An 18,078-nucleotide genomic window follows, 5' to 3' on the forward strand; every position below is an offset into this window, starting at 1 on the left:
GGCATGGCTTGGTGGGCATGGCAGGGGAAGAATACTGCAAAATCCCCATTCCCTCCCACTCCTGGGGAAAGGATATTGCAAAATCTCTATTCCCACCCAACTCTGGGGCCAGCCAGAGGGTGGTATTTGCTGATTTATCAAACTACTCAAAATTTCTGCTACTGGTTCTCCGAACTGCTCAAAATTTCTGCTACCGGTTCTCCAGAACCTGTCAGAACCTGCTGGATTTCACCCCTGATATTTATACAAGTGAATTTTCAACACTTTCCTGCTTCCATTTTGAAGAGAAGTTCCTAGTTTATTTCTTCCCTGGAAAGATTTACAGTTCAGTGCTAATACCTCAGGACGGTATCTAGATTTCTTTGTCAGTGTAATCATACATTTCTCTTCTATATTCTCTCCAAGGAAAACAATTGGGAAAGTATTGTTACAGTAGGAAATGTCTAGTTGAATATTATCCATTGTGCATGTGACAATAACATTGCAAATTCCTCTTGTTTTTTTCAATTTCAGCTGGACTTGGGCTTAAATATTGGAACTTAGTTGATGTAAATGGGATTCCAGATAATAGCTTAAATGGAACTTAACCTTTCAGTTAGAATAATTAGATACCTAGAGGAAAGAAACATAGCAGAATGATAGTTTAGTTAAATAAGAATTTCAGTCCAGGTTTTAAAAACTTGGTAACAATTTTATTTTAGTCCAGTTTCAAATAGTATGGAAAATGAAATAATCTTACTGAAATATAGAGTACTGTGTCTTTTTATGTTGCTGTTGTTCAGACTATTTCAAAAGACTGTAATATTTTTTTTTGGGTGATTGGCAGGGCGAGCTTTGAAAGCTCTTAGGAAGGAGAGGTTAGGATGTCTTGTGAAGGAATAAAGGAATCTACACATTAAAGTTCTTTCAGTTCTTAAACAGCATAACGTTTTCAGGCTTATAGAGAAGATATTTAAATGGGGTACCTTAAATGATCAGCAGAGAGAGGCTGCACTTATGTGAGATCAAAACCCCATTGGTATCATGTTCAAAGTGTGCACAGCTGTATTCCGTAATATTTTTTCTATTATTGGTCCTTAAATTACATGAGCAATTTGAATTGGAGTAAATTTTAAAATAAAATTAATTACATATCTAACTTTACTTACATTGTGCATGTCGATACCATGGAATAGCATGTATATTATTGTAGTGTGTTTGTTTTTATGAGCATGTCAGATGGCATACATATTTAGGATAGGATTTATAGATATATCTCAAAATTGAACATATGTGTTGTATTAAAATTTACACATTCGATGTACATTTAATATACAGTAGTGGCCAAAATTGTGGAAACCTTTTGGGAAAAGTGTATTTTCTAAAACTAGCTAATAACACCACTTTTTTTTGGAGTAGTACCATAAAATTATATATCAATGGAAAGATAATTTAATCAAGAATGTAATGCAATAACTTTTATGAAGGATTTGCTATAAGAATAGCAGTTACAGTATAAAGAAGAAAAGTGAAATACGTAGAAAAAATGAGATATTAAAAATTATCACCATAGAAGAAATGAGATATACAAAAATTATCATGTCAGTCAATACTTAGTTGGGTAACCTTTAGCATGAATTATGGCCTTACAACATCTTCCCATGGAGTGAACCAAGTCTTTTAGTTCTGCAGCTGTTATAATGTGAAACCAAGATTGAATGATTGCTTCTATTAACTGGGTTTTATTGCTGGGTTGCTTCTGACTAACAAGTTTCTTTAGTCGGCTCCATAGATTTTCAATTGGGTTAAGGTCTGGGCTATTCCCAGGCCATTCCAACAGTGGAATATGTTATCTTGAAACCCCCCCTCCCCCCCCCCAAAAAAAGAGAGGTGTTATTAGCCATCAAACCTCAAAAGCACACTTTTCCCAAAAGGTTTCCACAATTTTGGCCACTATTGTATGTACAGCAAACATATTTTAGAAAATAATCAAAAGTGAGATGGCATACGATACTGGGCCTTTTGAGATATTCAGAGAATCTTAATTCTAAGCATTATGTAGGATAGTTTTTGATCATGCCCTCCAGATATTATTGAAAACCATCAAGTTATGAAGGATTGAATTCAAGAACATTTTGTTAGCATGAATTTTGGAGGAAAGCTAGTGTAAATAAAAATACTACAGTATATTTTCAAATTATACCGATTTAGACACCAAAACAGTGTAGCTAAATAGTATATGATTTGGAGATGTATTCCTTCAATATTAATCTTAACTAAATTTCTTTTTTTAATTTACTGAGCTGTTTAAGTGTGTACTGAAACCATTAATTGAATTATAATATATATCTAAAATGCCACCATTCACTTATCTGCTTTTTCAGAATAATTCCGGAAAGTATTGATTAAAATCCACTATTTTATTCCTTCCTCTCCAATATATGATTTGTTGCACTTTGCTGTCTTTGGAAGACTCTTGCTTTTGCACATATTATAAGTGTTAGCTCTGTCTGTGTATTGAAAACTGTATCTATTCCTTGCGTAGCATAAGTATTTTTCAATTAATGTTCAAAAAGCATCAGCATTGATTTGAGAGAAAGGAGTCTAACTTTGGCACTCGCTGCAAAATAAACAAAAGTGCTGGACTGCTTCCAGGTGAGGATTTTTGATGGAATTCCATGATTTGCTTACTCACGTTTTGTAGGAAGTTCACACACTATAATCACTTGCATAAATGCTGCTTGTCCATATCTTTTATGACATGTGGTTCTGAAATGTGGAGCACTCTATTATGTGAATCTCACAATCTAGTACATGTTCTGTGTGATGTTTGTAAAAGGGTGCTGTTGTTATCACTTCTTTGTTTTATAAACATTGTTTAAATAATCTAAACGCATGTTTTATGTTTTAAGATAATGTTATTACTGTTAATACTATCGTAATATTAATACTATTAAGATAATAGTAAAATACTGCTTAAATACAGTGTCATATACAGTCCTACAATGCATCCACACCTAAAAATGAATTTCCAAACAACTAGCACCATAATGCTATTTTTTTTAAAAAATAACTCGATATAGTTTTCAATCACCTTCAGTCACTTGCAAAAATGGTGGCAATTGTTAAAGGAACATTTTCATGGTAATAGTGCATGTGTATGGAGATAAAAAGAACATTATTTCAGTTAACAAAAAACAAAAATGAGTGATACAAATTTCAATCACTAAGATAGGCTCATTCGCCCAATACATTAATACTCAAGCCAAAAACTGTGCATCTTTTAGAGATGGAGGGATGCTACTAATTGTGTTGATATGGTTTGAACTTCATAAAATAATACAAAAATAAAATAATTCTAACCTGATACTTTGAAAAGTAAATTCCAGTTCAGTTAATAGAAGAGCAGAGTTCTGTTAGAAATCAGAAAGGACCCTCTACCAGGAAGGCAATTTAAAAAAAAAAACACTTTGTAAATATTTATAATAATAAAGCCTAAAATAATGTAAGAAATGATTTAGGTATTATAAGGTTTTTCTAGTCTTTCATGGAGTCAGTGTGATGACTGGAGTTATCTGTTGATTTTCAATTTAGGTTCCTTTCAGTGCTACAATGTCTCCTGTTCGACTACATTCATCTAATCCTAACCTTTGTGCAGACATCGAATTTCAGACCCCACCCACTCCTGTATCGGATCCTTTGGAAAGCTCCACAGACTACATAAAACTTCAGGAAGAGTTTTGCCTCATGGCTCAGAAAGGTGAGTGCGTGCGTATCCCACTGGGCATTGCTGCTGGTTTGGCCATTTCATCTGTGAAAATGTAAACAGATGGAATTAAATGTCTAAGAAACTTTTTCTTCCTGAATTGGTTTCAAAGAATCCTTATAGCTAACCTGCAAAATAGATACACTAATAGAAAGCTACACCAGCATAAAAGTTGTGTTATCACTTGTGTGTTTTTCATCAGATCAGCAGCTAGTTTTCTCGAAACTTCTCAAGTCTGTGGCAGTACTTTCAGCAGTATTAATCTAAACGTTTTAAAAAAAGCCTTTGTTCTATTGAGACTGTCATTGTAGTAAAACTCAGAAGCAAAATAGTCTATCAATAGGAGCTGCGAGAGAGCACAGTGTGCTGAAATATTTTTAAGAGCAGAATATAAAATCACTATTTCATGCTGTGTATATCTGAAATGCTGTCAACCCTTTTCAGTTTTGGGAACATAGTTGTGAAAGTATTCTAAAGAGGTATTTTGTATATAGATAGTCCTCGAGTTATGACCACAATTGAGCCCAACTTTTATGTTGCTAAGTGAAACACTTTATGACTTTGCTTGCAACAGTTGTTAAGTGAATCATTGCAGTTCTTAAGTGAATCTGGCCTCCTCATTGACTTTGCTTGTCAGAAAGTCACAAAAGCAGATCACATGACCCTGGAACATTGCAACCTTCATAAATATGAACCGGTTGCCAAGTGTCTGAATTTTGATCAAATGACCATGGGGATGCTGCAATGGTCGTAATTGTGAAAAATGGTCATAAGTCACTTTTTTCAGTGCCGCCGTAACTTTGAATGGTCACTAAATGAACTGTTGTAATTCAAGGACTACCTGTACAGAATTTTCCAAGGACTACGTGTATAGCGTTTTCCATCAGTGCTTTTCTTCATGCATAATGTTTAGATTTAATATTATTATGTTTACATTCAATAATTGCATTCAAAAACAATACGGTGTTTTTCAAAGACATTCTTGTTTCTTCTTCAGTACATTCTCTTTTGAAGTCTGCATTTAACAGTATAGCAATAGAAAAGGAAAAGCTGAAACAGATGGTAACAGAACATGATTTCGCAGCACACAACACACAGATGATACGTCTCCGACAATCACTTTCTCAGGTAATGTTATAGGAAAATAAATGTTGGCTTTGGAAATAGCTATAATTTGTGTGGCGGGGTTCTAATTACACATGACATGTAGCAACTTTCTAATAGATAATAGAATACAAAGTAGTACGAGCAATAATTTCCATAATTTTTTATGCTTCCATGTAACATAATAGAAAGTTAATGCCTGTGATTTCTTTTCCTTCCTAGTGTTTTCAATCTAGCGTATAAGATAAATCAATTTAACATTGCTTCTCCTGAAAAACTTACTGATATTAACATTTTACTTTATACTGATTTTTAATTCTGTTTGTCTGCTACCTAGAGTTCCACTTCAAGCATTTCTTTAATCTCCTTTTTTCTTACTCGCATGTATTTAAGTTGTAAAGGGAGCTATGGAGAAGTGTTAATGTGATAGACTCTGTTTCCTGTGTATCCCTTAAATCTATTAGGCTGGGAGGGTAAGGTGCTAAGTAAACTAATATGACACATCATGTCCAATAGTTTCCATTTTTTTTAATGGAGAAGAAACCTCTAACACCCCCAAATTATATCCTAAGGTTTACAATTTCATCTGAAAAACGATGCTATCAATTTTCAATGGGAATCTGACATTTTTTAGTTGCATAACTGGGTCTTGAGATTGAGCTTTAATGTTTTAAATGTTGACTTTAATGTTGCCTGCCTTGATTAATCTGATATCTGCCTATTTAGATATCAGCTGAAATGGATGTTTTTATGGAGAGCAGCAATGTTTCTATGATTGCCTAACATGACCTTGTTTCCTTTTGTAATTTAGATCATAATATATCACACTAGGCTATGTATTATTGTTTCATTCCACTTACTTTGAATGAAGTAAAACGTAGTTTTTTTAAAAAAAGACCAATATTAAAAAACAACAACCAAAATAAAGAACTCATGAACTGCTATAGCATGGACAATTAATCAGCATTAAACCACAGTAATAATAGTAGCAATAAAAGTTGTTAAGTATTCACAAAAATGTGTTTATCTGCCTGGGAGAGTAAGAGACCTGGTCTTGGAACTATACTGAAGGTATCTGCCAAGCATTTTTTGAGAAGATCATTTCAAAGATAATAGGCAAAGAAGAAATGAGAGTATTTCAGAGATAAGGTACCATTGAAGAATCCACAAATACTTAGGTGTAGACGTCCTGTCTTCCCTCCTTTTTATTAGTCTGTTTAAATAAAATCTGCACTTGCAATAAAGAAATATAATGTAATGTAGTGTAATGTAATAAATACAATACAATATAAATATAAATATACATTGCATGGAAGTAAGGCATATACAATCCCATTGATATCTCCTCAGTTTTGCCTTAACATCTATGTAGCATCCACATATAAATTCACAATTCAGTTAATATTGATATTAACTATAGTTTGCGTTTCATTTTTGTTTTACTGTTACTGTTTTCTATTAGAAGTCATGTTTTAATTTATAAAATATTTCCAAATAGGGCTTTTGTTGTGCCTTATCTTGCCTTCATTGTTCATTGTTTTTTTTTCATGAGGTGATTAGATAATATTGTTTCTTCTGTTTAGTTACTCTTTTTCCTTCCCAAGGAGGAGGAAATTATTTACAATGTTTATTGATTAGCACTTACAGGATATCTTGAAACCCAGTATTCTAGAATATCTCCTTTCTTAGTATAACAATTTCTATAGGGAGGAAAATAGGGAAAGAAGAAGTGAGGAAGAAAAAAAGCCTTTCATGAAATAATCCATATCTAGTAGAATGTTATTCTTTTGCCTCTAGTCACAGTATCATCTAAGTGACTCAATTAGCATTTTTATTGCCGTGTAATGATTTTATTATGGTTTAAAGATAAAATCATAGTAACATGGCATACAATTTTGCTTCTAGTCTGGCATCTTATGGTTCTCTGATCATTTAGTTTTCATTACTTATTATGAGTTTCTTTCTGTAGAAGAACATAAACATTTCTAAAAATAGAAAAGAATCAGGGTTAGCAAATGAAATATTTTTCTTTACTAATCTTTTCCTCTCTTTCTTTGATCATCAAAATGTTTACCAAAATTTCCATGGTCCCATTCTGCTTTCCCCTCATTGTGGTATGTTCTGGTGAATTATATTCTGTAGCTGAATAGAATTCAGCTTAATAAATTGTCTAGCTTGCTTAACTAAACATTAAACAGTTAATATTAAAATATGTGTTTTCTAATTTATAGTAAACAAAGCAGCTCAGGAGATGAATTTATTGCTTTTTTTTCTATCCCATTATATAGAAGCTTATGATTATTTGGAGAGTATTTTCATTCTGTTACAAATATATATCAATAGTATGAGATAATGTTAGTATGACAACCAATCTAGTGTCGTGGTTAAGGCACCAAGCTAGAAATGGGGTGACTGAATTCTAATCCTGCCTTAGGCATAGTGTTGAATATTAAGACTGCCGGACGCGAGTCTCCCCCCAGCAACCGGCACAAATGGTTCAGCTGTTCTCTGATTGGTTAACCGCGGGACAGCTCAGGTATAAAAGCTGTCAAAAGCACGGCTGTTGTTGCTGTTAACTTGTTGCCGTTCTAAATAAAGTTTGTTGATTGCTGCAGCCGCCTCGCCTCGCCTCAGTCAGTGATCGTGTGGACTGAGAATTTAATACATAGAGCCAACTTGATGAACTCTATTCAGTCCCTTACTCCCTAGAAAGATAGCAGTGGCAAACCATTCTTAAATCTTGCCAAGAAAACTGCAGGCCCTTGTTCAGGCAGTTGCCAGGAGTCAAGATTGACTTGAAGTGGGAGAGAAAGAGAGAGAGGGAGGGAGGGAGAGAGAGAGATTATGACTGATAATATCAGTAATAAGTATTGCTATACTGAAGAGTTATAAACAGCAGTCATTATTATAAGTATTATTTCTATTAAGTGCATGTTTTGCTTACTGAAGCAAGTAAATATATTCAGATCACTTTCCATTGGAAACTATGCATGCATACATGCTTGTTTATTTATTTATTGAACTCATATGGGCTGCTTTCTCTCACATTGAGAACCTACATGATTTACAACAACTAATGAAAACTAGAGCAAGCCTTCCTATCAGGGTCTGACCAATCAGGTCTCAATCTTCAGGCTAAACCTGAACCCTAGTCCAATGTTTGGAGGAAGAGGCAGGTCTTCACGGCCTTCCAGAAGGGTAAAATGGTTGGGTTTTCTCAAATCTCAGTCGGGAGGCTATTCCAAAGGGCTAGGGCAGCTATAGAAAAGGGATGCCTCCAGTAGTGGGATTCAAGTAATTTAACAACCGGTTCTCTGCCCTAATGATTTCTTCCAACAACCAGTTTGCCAAACTGCTCAGAAAGTTAACAACCGGTTCTCCCGAAGTGATGCGAACTGGCTGAATCCCACCACTGGATGCCTCCAATATCCCATCAGATGACTCATGGTCTCAGACTTATGTAAAGTGTGAAGGACTATGGATTTCTAGCAGGGAATTCTCAACATCATAGCCATCACACGAGTAATAAAATCTTAAGGGGAAAGATCATGATACTGTAGTTGCAATAATGCATAATAAGTAAAGAAATCTTTGGGAAGTAGCATTTATGATCAGCAAAGAGATGTTAATTTTGAAAATGAATCCTTCCCAGTACGTTATATAATAACACTATACTTTGGCCAGGATATAGGATATGAAGATAGCTTGGATCTATTTTTTTATTTTTTTTTACTATTCTTGTGCAATTGAAATTAAATATTCAATTTTATTATTTTAAGGCTCTCAACCAGAATGCTGAACTAAGGAGTCGTTTGAACAGAATACACTCAGACTCTGTTCTTTGTGATCAGGTTGTCAGTGTAAATATTATCCCTAGTCCTGATGAGGTAAGACTTTGGCATTGCTCTAATGGATTTACCATAGTTAAATTCTGCTAATAACCATTAATGATTAAATGATTATGGTTGGCAAGCAGTGGGACAAACTCATTTTAGATAATAATTTTCTAATTGCATTCGTGAAAGTAATAAGCTGTAATTAGTGGGAAATTCCCTTTGGAAAAAGCATACTTTAAATTGCTGAACAGAATGTTTGACAACCTCATTCAGTCAGTATTTGAACATGCAGCTGGAATGTAAATACATAAGAGCCATGCCAGTTTATATGAAATACCTATATAGTACAACAGCCTGTTCTCAAGTTACTATGGGGACCCTGTGAATATTTAGCATTTTTTCTACTCATGTTCTTCTGTAGCTGATCTTCAGAGATGATCCTAAGATTGTCCTAAAGCTCCTTGGCTTAATAGCCACTGGTAATTTTATTCCCCATGAATTTTCTAAATATCTTTTTTTTAAAATTATAACTAAGCTATAGGCTTATCCTGGAGAATGTTTATGCATGTGGTTGTTAAGAGTTAACATCAACTCAATGACATCTAATTAGTTGATTAGCTATTGATTTTAGGATGGCTAATTCTATAAATTTAAATACTGTGTGAAGACAGACTTTCATTTGTTTTTCCTAAATCTGCTTCTGAGTTTCTGTGCTATGAGAGAGAAATATTATATATTTTCTGTCTACTTTCATTGTATCATGCATAGTTTATTCATAACCACTACTTTTTTTTTCAAAACGAAAAATATATTTATTTCTGGTTCCCATTATGATCCGATGATATTTTCTGGTTCATCATTGCCAGTTCAGTGTATTCAGTGGCCATCAGTGTGGTGAACTTAAAATTTTTGGCATTGGTGCATATTATTTTATACTTAACATTTCTTGAAACACATTTGCCATTTTATATCCTCTTACCCAGTTTATAGAAATGGGTTTAGAGTTCTTCTCGGCCATTTTTTGGCCACCCTGGTCAGTCCATACAGTCAATTACCTTATTCGGCTAGTCCAACTTCAGATATTTAAAAACGAGTTTAAAATGTGTTTAAAAAAGCATTAGTCATTATCAGTATAGATCCTCGGAGTAACCTCACTACTCCATCCATGGTAAGAATTGTCTGCTTCCTTTTTGTTTCTGATCATTTGGCATTATCAATCTTATGCTTTGGATTTAAAAAGATGGAAGATAAACCAATTAGTATTGCAACAATATCTGTTCAGTTGATGATCTTTCTTTTCTGTTCTCCTTTTGAGCAGAAGACCTTCCAGGTTAGAAAATGTAAAACTTCACTTAGTTTTAAGAAATTACACGAGAAGATAATGCTTACTGGTTTCACCAAAGTTTCTATTTCATTATTTATTTTTCTTTCAAATTCCTTTTCTTGAAAGTTATGGTGTCTCTCTTCCTCTCTCACTTGCATTTTATGTCATGTTTTAATTACATTCCCATGCATTTTGTTGGTTAACCCTTCAATGCAAACAAAAGTTTTTCTTGTATCTTTCATTCGAAGCTACTTCTATTGCATGAAGTTAGAATTCTTCCATAGTATGAATCAAGGCAGATGTTAAAGTTGCTACCCCTCTTTTCAAACAAAATTTCCTGCATATGACAACTTCTCATTTTCTCGGGTTGCAGGAATCACGTTTCCTATATTCTCAGGCCTTCCTATCCTGTAGCAGTAACTTCTTAATGATGTTTGTTGAGCTTTGTTGTAAATAGAAAAGTGTTATTTTAATGGAATACCCTTTGCAATGGGAAGTAATGAAATAAAAGAGATCCATGCTGCAAGCCTGAATGGCAGAGTATATCTCTTTCCAAGGGGAACCTTAAAATTGCCTATTGAGAAGATAAAACTGTGTATATATGACCTATCCTAAAAAAGGGAAGACTTGAAATACAGTAAATAGAATACAAGCACTGCTTTTCCTAATAGCACACTTAAGAGCAGGGTGGTAAAAAGACTATAATCAAAACTGGAGACCTGAAGAATTAGAAGTTATTAGCATACTCAATCCAGCAAACATAATTTATTGAGAATTGAACATAGTCATTGATCACAAAATGTTGAATGACAGTGGGCAAGAATAGAATTCCCTCTTTGAGGGAATGGCTGGCTGCGTATGAACTGAATTCTAGCCAGCCTGTATTTTGTGGCAACACTCATCAATACACGTGGAAGTGCAGTGTAAACGTACTAAGAATTGTACTAATCCTGAGGAAAGTAATGCATCTCTTTCTCCAGGTACCAGAAAGTTTTGAGTGCATCCTGAAAATATGACTCCTTTTCAACTAAATTCTGAATTTGCTAGATACAGGGCAGGTTTACAGGACCATCTCTGCTTTATTTTCTCCCTCAGTACGTGGGAAAGAAATGTGAAAAAAGAAGCAGTGCATCTATCCGTGGCTTGGTGTGATTTTTGTTTTGTCATAGCTTGTATAAGCTCTTAGGCTCTCACTATACAGTATGCAGAATTCATCTATATGCTTTTCTTTTATAGACAGGTGAACAGATCCATGTCAGTCTCCCACTTTCTCAACAAGTTTCTAATGAGAGCCGGCTCTCCATGTCCGAATCTGTCTCTGAATTTTTTGATGCCCAAGAAGTGCTTCTATCTGCAAGCTCATCAGAAAATGAGGTTAGGAAGAACAATCTTTATTCAGCAGTGCAATTTATATTTAGAACGCCTTTATGTAATGTGAGGTCGAAGTACTAGATGCTTCATTTTAATTAGGAAAATGAGCATGGCATAGCCTGTCTATGATTCACAAGTATTAACTGCTTTGTTGATGTTTTTCATAAACATATATGTCTCAGCCAGTGATTCATGTATGAAGGCAATCATATCAGTTAATTTATTGCAAATGTTTTTAAGGTAATATACTGTACATATTATTTGAGCACTCTGAAATGCTAAATAAAATAAGGGCTACCATATCTGACCTGTAAAACTCAAAACAACTATAAGATGGCAGCAAAATGCTATAATTTTCCAAATCTCTCTGCTGCTTTTTCTTTTAGCAGTTGTTGCATTGTTGTTCTGCCAAGAGGGGGATTCACCACAGATTGTGCAACTATCAATGTTTTATTGAATGGGAAGAATGCTTGCAGGCAAACAGGATGGATCTAAAAAAACAAAAGATTATAAGGAATTTGAATTTATGACAATAGCATTTATTTCTTCAGTATAATAATAATAATCAGTGTTTTCTTCATTAGGCTTCTGATGATGAATCTTATATAAGTGATGTGAGCGACAACATATCTGAGGACAACACTAGTGTTGGAGACAATATTTCTCGGCAAAGTATGCGGTTTCTTGACTTTTAGAAAATAAAATTTATATAATTTATAAAGAGGCAAACAAGGAGTCTTCACTCCGAGAGCTACTTTCAAATTGCTTCTAATTTACTTTATTAGTTGCAGAAAATTACTTTCTTTCTTTTTTAATTCTATGAGCTCTTTTTAACACATGCTTTCTGTTAATCCATTTTTCTGCCTTTATTCTATCCTCTTTGCCATCGCAAGATACTTTCAACCTCTCTTCATATTAATCCTCTTTCTTTTGGTCACTTCAGGATATTGTATTGTTTTGTGTGTATAATTCCCATCCTTGCTCTCTCTGTTACTCTATTTCTATTTTCCATATCTTCCAGCATATTCAGCGCTAATTTTTCCCATCTCATTCTTCTTTCTGCATCCCATTGTGCTAACCCGAACCTCATTATAAATCATCTTTCTAAATTTTCTAAGTTGCTAATTTCTCCTTCCCTTCTACTTACAAGTAGTGATATGCAAAAGTTTTAGATTTAAGTTATTTTGAAGTAAAATACTATTTCTAATTATTTTGGAAAAAATATGTCAAGAAATATTGGAAAAATGTATTCCAATATTTGAATAAACTTTTTGTTTATGCATTTAAGTTCAGCTAAGAAATATATATTGCAAATTCTATACTTTGGTTTACTCATGCAGTAATGCTTGCTATGTTGATTAAGTTTAAATATGTAATTTATTTAAATAATTATTACATTTGCTAATTGAGCATCACGATGGCTCAGCAGTTAAGATGCTGGGCTTGTCGGCTGGAAGGCTGACAGCCTGCGTTCAAGACCCAAGTGTCTTGGGGTGAGCACCTATCTTCGCCTAGCTCCTGCTCACTTAGCAGTTCAAAAGCATGTAAATGCGAGTAGATAAATAGATACCACTTCAATGAGGAGGAAACAGTGCTTCACAATGTCATGCTGGCCATATGACTGAGGAAATGTCTCCAGACAGCACTGGCTCACAGCCTTGAAACTGAGATGAGCGCTGCCCCTCTATACTCAATGAGTAGTGGAGTAAAACACACAGGGACTCTTTTCCTTTTCCTTTCCCTTTGCTAATTGAATGTACATATTTTTTTTTAACTTTTGTTACAAATGGAACTATAAACCATAGAATTCCAAGAACCCAGGATCTCTTAATTGTTTGTTTTTTATAGCAATTTTATTAAAGATTACAATTTACAGCAATAAAAACAAATACAAACTAAAAAAGGAAAGATTAAAAAGAAAAAAATGGAAAGTGCAGAAAAGAAAAAGGAATTATTAAAGAAGAATAAATAAGAATGCAGTAAAAAACAAGAGAAGTGACTTCCCCCTTCTTCACAATTATAAACAATTTTAATCACTCATCATCTTCTTTTAAAACACAACAAATCATTTCTTTTTCCCATATTCCATCTGTTATCTATAAATAAATCCATAAAACCTCATTGTTTCAGCTCTATCAGCCATTTTTTCATACATACATACATACATACATATGTATATATATATGTAAGATATATATGTGTGTGTGTATCTAAGCATATATATCTATTTAATATTTTTGCGTTTTACTTTTTTACTGTTATATTTTTCTTAGTTTGTATTAACTTTTTATCTTTGTGTTTTTAAACTTTAATAAAAAATGTTTAAAAATTCAAAGTTTTAATTACCCTTTTACTGTTTATTTCAGAAAGAATTTTTAAGTCATTAATGTTATATTTAAAACTCTATTTTGCTAAGGATTGAAGGAAATTTACCTGGTGCTGTAAACCGTCAATCCAAATGTTCCTAATAGATGAAAGGCAGTTAACAATTTAACAATTTCCTAAAGTGATTAGAAAAGGAAGTATGCAAACCCAGTGTCCTTTCGAAAATAGCAACCACGGTTTGAATAAGAACCCCCCACCACTCCCAGATTGCTAAATCTGTTGGAAACCACTGTCATGAGGTGGTCTCATGAGGAGCAACTGTCTGGAGCACACATAGGCAATCTCAAGTCCCCTCCTTGTCTGGAGAGGAATTATGAAAAGTTGGTCTATTCACCAGCTCTTTATTCTGGTGCGATCGTCAGCTCTTCGTTTTCTGGAACCGTCTTCAGTTCAGCAATTATTCCCTGGAAATCCAAGGTCTCTTTAATTTTGTCACACTGAAAAAAATAAAGTTGAAGACCGAAGAAATGATTAACATGATAATAAAACAGAATTCTATCCTTTGAGACCCAGTCAAGAGCAGGCCTGACTTGTAGGTAAAAAAATCAGCAATAGACAAGTTCACAAGTAAATCAGGTACCAAATCATTCTTCTTTTTGATGAAAATGACAGTTCTCGTTAGTGGCTGAAATGTATTTTGTATTTACATTTGAAAGCTGTACTCTGTGTATAAGAAGTTTAATACTCTGCTATTTGAAAAAAAAATCTAATTACAAAAGAAAAACATTTGGGGAAATAAACAATAGCAATATGTGGAAAATATCTCTTATTGCAGTCATTATTTGAAAAGATATAATTAAATTTTTTTTCAGGTATTACCAAAACATATTTATTTTTCCAATTATTTTACAGAAAATGGGACTGGGGAAAAAATAAACCATCTTCCCTCCTCTTTTTTCATTCTTTTTTTCTGCAACTCATCAGCCAGCGAGTAGTTAATTGAATTATATGCAAAAGTACAGCAACGTTAACAAAAATCCTTTTAAAAAAGAGACTGCCTTCTTTTAAAAATAATTAAAAGGGAAGGAAAGCCTGTTTGGAAAATAAATTAATGGGAATAGAAAAGCAAAAGTGGGAATTAGTGCGTAGATATAATTCTGTAATTCCATCTGTTGAGGAAGCTATGGAGAAAAAAAACCTAAAGTGGCAAAAAGGCAAGAAATGAAAGATTAAGCAAATATGTACCCCTGCAACTTATTTTGCTGTTTGAATATTTCAAGGTAAGCAGCTTATTCCATCTTGTTTCTTAACAATTTGTTATGTACACATGACAAAGCAAAGGAAAATCTAGGTAAAGCCACGGTAAGGCATTGTGGTGGTTTTATAAAGAAAATAATGACACCTGGATGCCTTGTAAAATTCTGTGCACAATAAAAGCTTCATTTGGGATCATTCTTAAATCAGGTTTTTTTAAAATTGGTTTTAAATGTCTTTTTTTTTTTAACGTTTTTGCCAGGCACTCAGGATTTAGTCAGGTGTACTGATACAAGGGAGGACTATGGCCTCAATTGTTGTAACAGGTTTAAAAAATTGGTACTTAATCTCACAAAGTATTTCTGAATCCATGACTTCAGGAGACAACATGACTTTAGTGGTATATTTGTTAGTTGATTTTTAAAAAGCAAAGAAATTGTGGCTCCAAATAAGGAGATTCCTTACTGTAGGCTACAAGTTTGCTTGTAGGATAGTAAGATAATATGTAAGATGATTAAAATTCAAAGTACAGGTAGTCCTACCACAGTTGCAATCTATGACTTGCTTGTTAAGCAAAGCAGTTATGAAGTAAAAATGGAGGGCTGCAGGCATGCTTATGATTTTACTTCAGTTTTCCTTTCCTTCAGCTTTTCTCTTTCGCTTTGAAGGCATCTTAGTATGGGCTAAATCAGCAAGTTAAAATTAACAGAGATTCTACTAAAGTCATAAATATGAGAACTGGATGTTAAGCTGGTTTTTTTTAGCACTCTTGTAACTTTGAAAAGTCACTAAATGAATCAGTAACTGTGAGAACTACCTATAGATTTATGCAATATCATGCCATATACATACACACACACACCGCACACACACAAACATATACCAACTATATGTCTATATGTGTATATCAGCACATTGTATAGGTTTCATGATCATTCTGCTCTATTTCTCTTTCAGTAATGAATGGTGAGCTAACAGGAGGTGCTTTCAGAAATGGACGAAGGACATGTCTTCCAACACCCTCCCCTGATACTAGTAATATTAATCTGTGGAACATTTTGAGAAATAATATTGGGAAGGACCTTTCCAAAGTATCAATGCCTGTAGAGCTCAATGAGCCTTTGAATACTTTGCAACATCTTTGCGAGGAACTGGAATATAGTGAACTTTTGGACAAAGCTGCTGAAATCGATGATCCCTATGAACGTATGGTAATGGGCCTGATTATGGAACATATCATGGTGTTCCATAATGTGTTCCTTCTCTCTTAGACCTCCGGTATTTTGCATTCTCTAAAAGGAGTGATGCTGGCACAATGAGGGCCTCTAGTTTATACAAAAATACCATTTGTTTACCTATAAAAATGTACTTTGTAACATACTTAAACATTCCAAGATAGCCTCCCCTTCTCTTTTCTGTGAGAGAAACATAAAATATGTTCTGACAGGAAGAGGGTACCGAGAATGGCAGCTATATAAACAAGAGATATACATAAAAATATGATTATAGTATGCATAGGAAAAAGTCCCGGTGAACTGTTTCCATTATATTTATTATTTATATATATGAATAATGCTCCATTTTCTGTGTCTGGGAAATATACCCAATTTATTGTAAGCTGAATTTCTATAAAGACTTTTAACTATGATGTATCTTCAAAGGTAAAAATATATATTCTTTTCTTTCTTTTAATTACACCTCCAGTTTTTTCCCCTATTGCAATACTGCCTTTTAAAAAGTAGTTGTAGATTTTTGTTAGCAACTTTTTTTATAGAAGTGATCAAATACCAATGTGGGAAAAATTCACATAGGAAAGGGTATGTTCCTGATCTGGAAATACAAAAGGGGGTATGTTACTGCAGGATATTCCTCCCATATGCACAACATGTATGAATGAAAAGTTAAATACAGTCCACACCTACATTTTTCTCCCTGAAATGATCTGTAGCTCTTTCTATGATCTGTTCAGTTAGATCAGACCCTCAAATCTAAACAATCTAGTAAGTGTCCAGTTTGGAACATTTATTTGGAGCTTCTGGTTCCCAGGCAATAAAATAGTTTATACTGTGACCCTGTTTGAAAGAAATAGAAAGCATTGCTTCCATGAAGCCTGAAGTTAAAATGTTCAACTCTCTCCCTTCTGGTTTGCCTCATCTTCTGCACCTCATAATAAGCTGTGATTCCCCACAACAGATAAATATGGCCACTGTATTTTCTTCAGATGCAGATTCTCATCTTGACATTCCTCTTTTGTTTTTCCACAGAACTTGGTGTCTTTGTAAGAGTTTATTAGATTATATATTTACATTATACATAAACAGATATACAACATAGATTCACTGTCCATCCTGTCTTACCATTAAGTCTTCAAGATATAACATTCTTATATTTTTCTTTCCTGCATTTAAAAGCATTTGTGTATAATAATAGAGCAGTAGCCCTGGATTTCTTTCTGTTTTGATTTAGATTTTGCTACACTCTGGAAGCAAATGAGAACTAACTAACTAACTAAGTAATACACACACAACACACACACACACACACACACACACACACACACACTACTTTAAACAGGACAAAGATGCACCCTAGAAAAGAACATGGTTGATTATACAGTTCAGAGGTGGGATGCTGCAGATTCAGACCGGTTCGGCCAAACCGGTAGTTCCAATTCTACGCGGTTCGGAGAACTGGCAAATCAGACCACCATCTGGCCCCACCCCCAACCATTTTTCAGGACATTTTCCAGGCTGTTTTTCCAGCCAAAATTGGCCTGAATATGGCCCCAAAAATGGCCTGAAAACAGCCCAAAAAACAGGCCATTTTTTAGACCGTTTTCAGGCTGTTTTTTGAGTCATTTTCAAAAATGTTTTTCAAAAAAAGCCTGAAAGCCCAAAAAAGGCCTGAAAACGGCCCGAAAAACGCCCCAAAAAACAGCTTACCAGCTTCTCTTCCTCTTGCAGCCAGCTTTCGCAGCTTGACGCAGTCTCTCCCTCTCCCTCTCCCTCTCCCTCTCTCTCTCTCTCTCTCTGTCTCACATACACACACACACACACACACACACACACACACACACACACACACACAGGTTGGATCTTTCTTTCCTCCCCCACCCACCC

At 34.3% G+C, this 18,078-nt stretch overlaps 1 protein-coding gene across 17 annotated transcripts in view; it reads left to right on the plus strand.

Moving 5' to 3' along the window:
* Positions 1-18,078, plus strand: part of OSBPL6 (oxysterol binding protein like 6) — an 89,231-nt gene that overhangs the window by 50,249 nt on the left and 20,904 nt on the right. For 11 of the 17 annotated variants that reach the window (XR_004593103.3, XR_004593106.2, XM_034428388.3 and 8 more), the window contains 6 exons: positions 3,574-3,739; positions 4,743-4,873; positions 8,629-8,736; positions 11,246-11,383; positions 11,965-12,052; positions 15,917-16,170. Coding sequence is in view for 13 of the 17 variants with exons in the window: in XM_034428388.3 (XP_034284279.1) it covers positions 3,574-3,739; positions 4,743-4,873; positions 8,629-8,736; positions 11,246-11,383; positions 11,965-12,052; positions 15,917-16,170 (885 nt within the window). In the remaining 4 variants the exon portion in view is untranslated. The remainder of the gene's footprint in view (positions 1-3,573; positions 3,740-4,742; positions 4,874-8,628; positions 8,737-11,245; positions 11,384-11,964; positions 12,053-15,916; positions 16,171-18,078) is intronic. The other 6 variants (XR_015731175.1, XR_015731176.1, XM_034428428.3 and 3 more) reach the window with 1 other exon arrangement.

This window comes from Pantherophis guttatus, chromosome 1 (genome assembly GCF_059756535.1).
Source record: "Pantherophis guttatus breed Tessera chromosome 1, ASM5975653v1, whole genome shotgun sequence".
Classification (NCBI taxonomy): Eukaryota; Metazoa; Chordata; class Lepidosauria; order Squamata; family Colubridae; genus Pantherophis; species Pantherophis guttatus.